Below are 7,901 nucleotides of genomic sequence, written 5' to 3' on the forward strand. Positions count from 1 at the left end.
GCTGCCTCCTTACTTATGCTGTTTATATATCTTCTACCTAAGGAGCGGGTGGAAGGAGGAAGGGGAGTAAGTGCCTTATTTTGGGGAGTGGGTCCCACACAGCTAAGCGTCCAAGTGGGTTTCATGCGACAGGTGTCTACGCGCACCAATTAATTCGTCAGGTGCAAGTGGACAGAGCGATCGCTTTGCACTTCTGTACCTGCTCTGGAAAGGCAATGAGCATTTAACTTGGATGCTCTTTTACAGATGGCACAGCTCTTCTTCTGTTTGGATCCGGACAAATCTGTCTGCTTCCAAGCTTATAGTGTTATAGCAAAAGTTGGACTGGTCAGGATACAGTGCAAGTAGTGGTTCAGGTATTATAGCAAGCATATTTGGCAGGGCAGTTTTAAATATAGTGTAATAAATCTGTTATGTTGACATCCAGCCTTACTCTAAAATTAAGATAGTGTATGTGGGGTTTTTTTTTTTTTATCTGTCACTAACTTTTTTTAAATCTTTTTTTTCATATGTTTCTAGAGATGGACCAAAAGCTCTCCCAGCTGGTTGACGAGCTCACCACCTCAGGAGAAACCCAACTGAATCCAGAGAAAATGAAAGAATTCAAGAAAATTTGCAAGTATGACAACTGGTTACGTTTTTTGTTGGAGGAACACATACTTGCACCAGGCTGTTCTAATCTTTAAGACCTGGACAGATTACACCTTAGTCCTGTATAATGATGTAAATTTCACTGGGGTCCAGAGTAGACAGAAAAACAGCATCTCCAGAGTAGTTGTCTTGCAGTAAATGGGGGTGGTACAGTAAGAACAGTGCAGTAAATGGGGGTTTGCACAGAGCTAGTTGTTATCCTGGGGTAGAAATGGACAGATGCACCTATACTAGTATAATTTGTGGTGTGGGTATTAGAATCCAGTGCAGTATTATTCTGACAGTTTACATTGGAGTAAGGGTTTATACCATCTGAACTTTCTTTAAACCAGTATAGATGGGCAAAGACCTGTCTAAAGTGGAGTAGTGTATGCTGACCAAGTTGAAGAGGTTACACTGGTGCACAGATCTGGCCTTATTAGTCTTTGTCCCTCCTACCTGCTGATTTAAGGAAGTGATCACTTGAAGTATTGCTTCTAGTGGTTTGGGGAAACTGGTAAAATGCATTGATGGGTATGCACCAAAAATTTAGTGAAGCCTACCTCTGTAATCTTCCAGGGCTTTTTTCCCCCCCGAGTGTATATTTCAACCTGATGTTAAAACAGAAGCTTTCTTATGGTTTTTTTTTTTTTTTTTTTTTTTAAATTAAATAGTGAATAAGTGAAAGGACAAAACTTTGGTTTTCTGTTGACTGCACTAATGGGTGTTCTTGTTTGTTTGGTTTCTCTTTTTTGTTTTTTTACTCTTCAAAAGGTCTTCAGATGAACATATTAACCATGCCTATCATCTACTCATGACACAGCTGAACAAAGAACATGCTGAGATACGTTTCTCAGCTTTTCAAATTGTGGATGAGTTGTTCACACGATCGCATCAGTTCAGAGCGTTAATTATCTCAAACTTTCAAGAGTTCTTGGAACTCACAGTGGAAACGGACCATGAGCAGCCTCTTCCCCCGCCAAAAGAAGTAGCACACAAACTGAAAAAAGCAGCCATTAAATCAGTACAAGACTGGCATGAGAAATATGGAGAGGCCTACAAGATGCTTTCTCTGGGATACCATTTCCTAAAACAGAATAAGAAGGTAATCTGCATGTTTGCTTTCCCATGTTTATTTCTTAGGGCCTTTCCTGGGGGGTGGGGGAAGAAACAATGCAAAACAATGGTAATCTGTACTTTTTTTCTTTTTGGAAACTACATGGTACTTTTTTGTCTTCAGTCAGCTGTAAGTATTTAATCTTGGCTATGGACATTATTAACCAAAGCTAAAAGAATTTATTTCTATTCTAAATCTTTTCCGTGCTGTTCACAGCTCTTCTTTGCAAAATGTCCAAGTAGAGTGCTCCATTTATTAAGTCAGAAGTATGTAATGTGGGAATAGGGGAGTTGTGGGGGGCAGGATTACTTATCTGCCTATTTTTGTTTTGTTTTTAAAAAAAAAAAAAGCACTATCACTTCTAGTCCAAGCTTAACTAGTTTTCCCCTTCCTTCCACACCATCTTTTTTTATGTTGCCTTAGGTGACCGAACCTCCTTCTCTTAAGATCTGATTCTCACTTCTATACTTTAAAAAGTATGAATGAATTTGTTCAACTTCTCTTAGGTTAATAAAAGTAACGTTCTTTTTAGTTTTTACTGCAGAGCAGGGTTTCCAGACGGACGTGGTCCGTTTTGAACTCTTTCCAACATGCATCTTTCTCTAGTTCCAAGCATCAGAAGTGGACTCTGTATTCTCCATGTTTTTCTTCTGTGCTGTGGCAATAGAACAGCTCCATATATATGCATGGACTGTGATAGTTCTCATACGGAATTTAGATCAATTTTCAGTAATAGCAAAAAATCAGAGTTCTAGGATTTACAAGAAATCAAATAAATGATGAGAGAATTCAGTTATCTTTTTTTAAAAAAAAGTCTTCAGGTAAATGTGACAAATTTTAAGGTTTGTTTTGTTTTTGTTTTAAATTGATACAGCAGACATAAGTGTTGCCAGTTATTCTCTTGGCCCATACTGCATGTATAAAGTCTTCTGAAGAGTTATTTGCTAGAACTCAAAACTGTGGAAGAGGTGATTTTTATAGTCTATTAGACCAGCTAGATGTTTGCAAACAAGTTACTTTTTATTTATTTGCAAGCTTTTGGGCACGCACACCCTTCATGAGGCATAGGAGAGAGCAGAGATTTTTAAAAAGTTCTCTTTGGTAGAAATGAAAATTTGGTATCTTGCAGGAGAGCTGCAAGTGACAAAATCTCCTGTTTTAGAATAGTTTATTTTGTCCAGGTTAAGAGCAGAGAAAGGTTAAGTCTTTTTACCTTGTAAGAGTTTTCCAATATCTGCGCTCTTCTCTGCCTGATAAAGGGTGAGTGTGCTTGAAAGCTTGTAAGTAAATTAAAATAACCTGCTTGGTGTAATAAAAGATACCACCTCCTTTTTTACGAGGTTTTTTTTTTTTTTTTTTTTTGCCTCAGTACCAATATGGCTACAAAGTGGATACCTTACTAGAACGCATACATCTAATGGAACTAAAATGTGGCAAATGCACAGTAATTCGTGTTTTTGCTTAATTGACAACTGTCCTGTAGTTTTACTGTCACTAATTTGACATCCACACAAAGTACAACATGCAACAAACAAATCCATGTGCACAGATCCTTTTCTCTAAAAGTAAGTCCTACCCTCTACCTATGGATGGTTAGTAGGAAACTTTCTTTCCAGTGACTGACTGAATCGCGTGACTTGTCTACTGCAAAGTTTCTTGTAGCATTCTCTGAAACAACTGTACTTGGTCACTATTGGTCTGACATAATACCAGATGAGAGAGAGTACTTGTGTAGTCTGATATGATAACTTCTATGGTAAATGATATGGGGTTGGCTGCTTGACCTTTTTTTATTTGAATATTAGTTACTAAGCTAATTTTCAAACTTGGAGAAGTAACCAGAAGAACCGGCATAGGTCACTTTAGACTCTAAACTCTAGACACTTACTGATTTTAGTAACGGGCTCACCAGCTGCTTGGTTATGACTGATTAAAATCAGTAGAAGGCTGGCCAGTATGCAAGAATGCAACTTCTGTCGCCTTGTTCTTGGATTATCGCAGCATGCCCTACTATAGGAGGCTATACCTGGAACAACTCAACTGTGGCTAACTAAATGTGCAGACCTAGTTTTGCAAGATGTCTCGCAAGAATCATGCATTATCTCTGCCCTGTATTGGCTTCCGTGCTGTTTCTGGGTGTAATTCAAGGTGATATGTTGAAGTAATTGGTTCTAAAGCTCTTTCTAACTTAGGAGATCATGTCTTCACTTCTAAAAGTGGCAGTGTTTTAGAAGGTAGGCTTCCTCGGATCTGATCCAGAAAACATCACTTCTGAAAATTGACTAGATGCTGGGCTAGTTAGACCTTACTTTTCTACTTGCTTTTTTTTGTTTTTTATTACCCCTTTATACTTGCTCTAGCCAAGCAATTTCATTGCCTCTTGAAATATTTTCAGAGGCTCATCTCTTCTGGCTTTTTGAAGTGCCCCATATGCTTATGCTCTAGTCCAAGAAATCAAAAGGGTTAGAGAGGTGGGCTGGCAGTGAAAGGTCTCCCAGATCCTGGGCTGGCACAAGATTCAATTCTCTATCCCACTACTGATTATCCTGTGTGACTCTGAGCAAGTCACTGACACTACCTCCTAAGATACCAGATGGGGGGCGGGAAAAAATGCTCATTTTAGCTCCTACCAGTTTACACTTAATCTGCAGCTTCTCTAATGTCATTGTGCTGGTAGGGTGGATATGATTGAAGGACTAAGACTCCCTAAATGTCTCAAAGGCCAATTGGTGCAGCATTCCCCTCGCCTTTCAAACTAATTCCTAACTGTTGTGGTTCTCTCTGCTTGTTAGTGAGGCAGCAACCATCAAAGGTCACAGCAGAAAATGTCGACTCTTCCATGTAAGAGAGATGTAATAACTGCAGTTTTTAGACATCTATCACGGGCGAGTCTTTGCAACTGGAAACTTTAACAGTATTGAGTAAACTGCGAATGCACATGTACTCTGTAAAATTACCTGCAGGTACCTGGCTCACTACTCTTGCTAGGGAGAATATTTGTGTACATATTGACACTTTATTAACAAATAAAGTTCCTGTCACAATAATGCTCCTTACTACAGTGTAACATGTAACTTCTTTCAGAAGAGAACACTTACTTTTTTTTCTCTCTTCAGTAATAAGACCTTAAAAATGTTTTGATAACAAAGGAATCTCAAGTTCTTCTTGGATTGTTATTAGTGTAAGCTGTACTTGCTTATTCTCCCGAAAGGCTTGATAAATCATTGTTCTATACCAATTTAATTGGAAAGATTTAAAATAAAAATTGAATTTTATTTTATTGTCAAAGTGTGTGTAATGGCCTTGGTTTGACTCTTGATTAAAACTGTTCCCTAGCCACCTATCAAACACTATTTTAGGCATCGCCTGCGTAAGGAAAACCAAACTGAGCACCAGCTCTTAAGACACTGGGTTTATGAATTATACTAGTAATTTCTCCCAGGCAGGAGGCAGTTTTTCACGTGAGGTGCATTTAAAGAGGAGCTCCACCACTTAAACTGTTTATGCCTCTTCACACCAGATCCTGAAAACTATCCAAGTATAACCCAGTAGCAAAAGCTTCTAGTATCAGAACCCAATACCTGGGCAGAGTAATGACTCCAATGTCTGCCCATATTATCTAAACCAGGTCTGGTGCACTCTGTCACAAGTCCAGCATGTGAACAATGATGCCTAGTTCCATTTTAGTTCTGATGGGTTTTTTTCACTACCTAATGATGTGAGACTGGTGCAGGAGGTGTTGAAAGCTGCTGAAGGATGAGACTGCACGTAAGGGGGAGAACAAGGTACAAATCCTTTTCTATCAAGTGGGCATCTGACTGGCAAACCTCAAATGTCATCCTATTCCACCTTGCCTGACTTCTTTTTAAGACATCTACTTCTGTAACATGCTTTCTTTTTTACGCCTTTTACATTAACAGTTTTTCAGAGACTTGAGTGTGGCAGAATGAGCTTCAGTTTCTGGGTGTCACTTAAGACTTGTTAGCACACTGTGATAATAAACCAGGATGGGCCTAAGCATGTTTGGCTTGTGCCCAGAGACCGCTTAGGCTAGCTGGCAACTGCAGGCTTGCAAGTAGCCTTAGAGGGATGCCCAAAATGTCTTGCATGATCCTCCAGCCTGGGAATGTACTTGAGGGAGAAGATGGGCACAGTATATTGGGCCTGTCCTAACTAGAGAACAACACCACCACTGCATGTGCATTTCTAGATCCTCAGTAAGCAGAATACACTCTGCCCCTTAGTACAATGTTTGACTGGTCCTGATAGCCCTTAAATGAGGGAGCAGAGGAAATGAAAGAGCTGCAAAGCAGCTGCTTGGGACAAAGACTTGGGAAGTTCTGGGTTCTAACTCTGGGGGTGCCACTGGATTGCTGTACAAACAAAAACAATACTTGTATGAAAATTTCTGCTGTCATTACACAAGTGATCTACTATAAATGAAAGTTCAGAGGAAATTTTTCTGATTTTTTTTTTTTCCATGTTTACTTAGCATATCTTGCATCACTTTGCATGACTTTCCCTTGGATAGCTTTTTTTTCTCTTGCTGTATGAAAGATTATGCATGAAAGAAAAGTATTTGGAAAAAAAGGAAAAATGATTTTTAAAGCCACAGAAAGTGACAGGAGTAGTTCATAAAACTGCCTTCTACTTGTATACCTTTTTTCCCATTAACTATATATCAAACTGATGGAGTCCCTCTGTGTGCTAATTTCTCCATAAAATTGGAATACTGTTTACTTCCTGGTGTATTTATGACAGCCAGTTAGCTTTAAAAAGTCAACAAATATTAGTTAAACCACGTTCCATTCTTTTAGATAATGGGCTGTTTGATACACAGGGAAGTTGAGGTGCTGATAAAGTAGGACATTTTAGCACAAACTTACAAACCTGAGAAATTTAGACCTAACTCCCTTTGACTTCAGTGGAGTTAAGCATCTCCCTGGAGTTAAGCAGATCTGAAACTGTTATAATGAACTAGGGGTGAGTAAGTAGCTAGTGGCTGCACGTTGAGTTTACAAAAGCAAGTGAATGAATAACAAAATGTAGAGACATATGGGTCTTTGGATCCATGGCCAACCAAGTATAGGTACATGTTCTAGCAGAGATGTTTTTGGACTAATAGAAGGTGAGACTTGTTTGCTACCTGCCTATGGAACAATCGCAGTATGGTACTGACCTCTGTGTACAAACATGTCTTGAGTCTACTATTGTCCTTGCAATCACGGGGGAGAGGGGGAGGCAGTAAAAATATTCAAATCTGAGAACCTTTCATTTATTTTGAAGGATTTTTTTTTACTGTATATCTATTATGATAAGATTAAAAATGCACAGAGATGTTCATAAAGTAAATCTAGCACCTGGGGAGAGCTCAGTTCCCTTAATGTAACAGTCCCTAAGAGTGAGTTTGCTTAGCACTTTCAGCCTCAACTTGCACAAAGGTAATGGAAGTTAGCTGACAATACTTGGTGACTCTGCGAAATTAAACATAAAGAGTGGGATTGTGCGTTCCTTGGGGACAACTAGCAGCAGCACATATTTGTTGCTAGTTGTTCCTAGGGAAAGCCCTGGCATGTGTGCTCTGGCACACAGCAAGTTGTCCTGGGTGCAGTAGGGGAGGCTGGAGCCAGCACTTGGGCTGGCCCCAGCATTTTTACCCGGGCTCTTGGGGGCCTTCCCGGGGCTTCAGCAGCAGTGATCCAGGCATGCAGACTGCCTGGCAGCTAAAGTGTGATTCTGGCTGGCCAGGCTCCAGTTTCAGGTGGCACTTGTTGCTGCCACATGTGCTACCCCACTCTTTTCTGGTGTGGGTTTTTTTTACACTGGGAGCTCCCAGTGTCATTCCCCCCCACCCCCGGCTGCAAATTAGCAGCACAGTGACTGTCTGCATGTTTGGTGTGCGTGCTTTGCAGCACCGCAGATGGGTCTGCTGCATCACAAATAGCATGTGCATGCTTGTCTGGACACGTCCGAAGGGTCTAAATTGAAACATACTAAGATGTTGGGGGATGTGGGCACACTGGAAGGATGCAACAGGCTACAATCAGACCTAGACAGGTTACAAGGGTGGGTGGATGAGAATAGGATAGGTTTCAACACAGACAAGTGCAAGGTGATGCGCCTCGGGAGGAACAACCGGCACCATACCTACAGG

General features: G+C 40.3%; 1 protein-coding gene across 2 annotated transcripts in view; it reads left to right on the top strand.

The window, feature by feature from the left end:
- Window positions 1-237: 237 nt before the first annotated feature.
- UVSSA (UV stimulated scaffold protein A) overlaps window positions 238-7,901 on the top strand; it is an 81,587-nt gene continuing 73,923 nt past the window's right edge. Inside the window, exons 1-3 of one of the 2 annotated variants that reach the window (XM_019553044.1) lie at window positions 238-356; window positions 520-619; window positions 1,405-1,735. In XM_019553044.1, the coding sequence (XP_019408589.1) occupies window positions 522-619; window positions 1,405-1,735 (429 nt within the window). In that variant the 5' untranslated portion in view covers window positions 238-356; window positions 520-521. Of the gene's footprint in view, window positions 357-519; window positions 620-1,404; window positions 1,736-1,834; window positions 1,877-7,901 lie in introns of those variants that run through there. The other variant, XM_019553045.1, reaches the window with a different exon arrangement.

This window comes from Crocodylus porosus, unplaced genomic scaffold (genome assembly GCF_001723895.1).
Source record: "Crocodylus porosus isolate Cpor-Errol unplaced genomic scaffold, CroPor_comp1, whole genome shotgun sequence".
Taxonomy (NCBI): Eukaryota; Metazoa; Chordata; order Crocodylia; family Crocodylidae; genus Crocodylus; species Crocodylus porosus.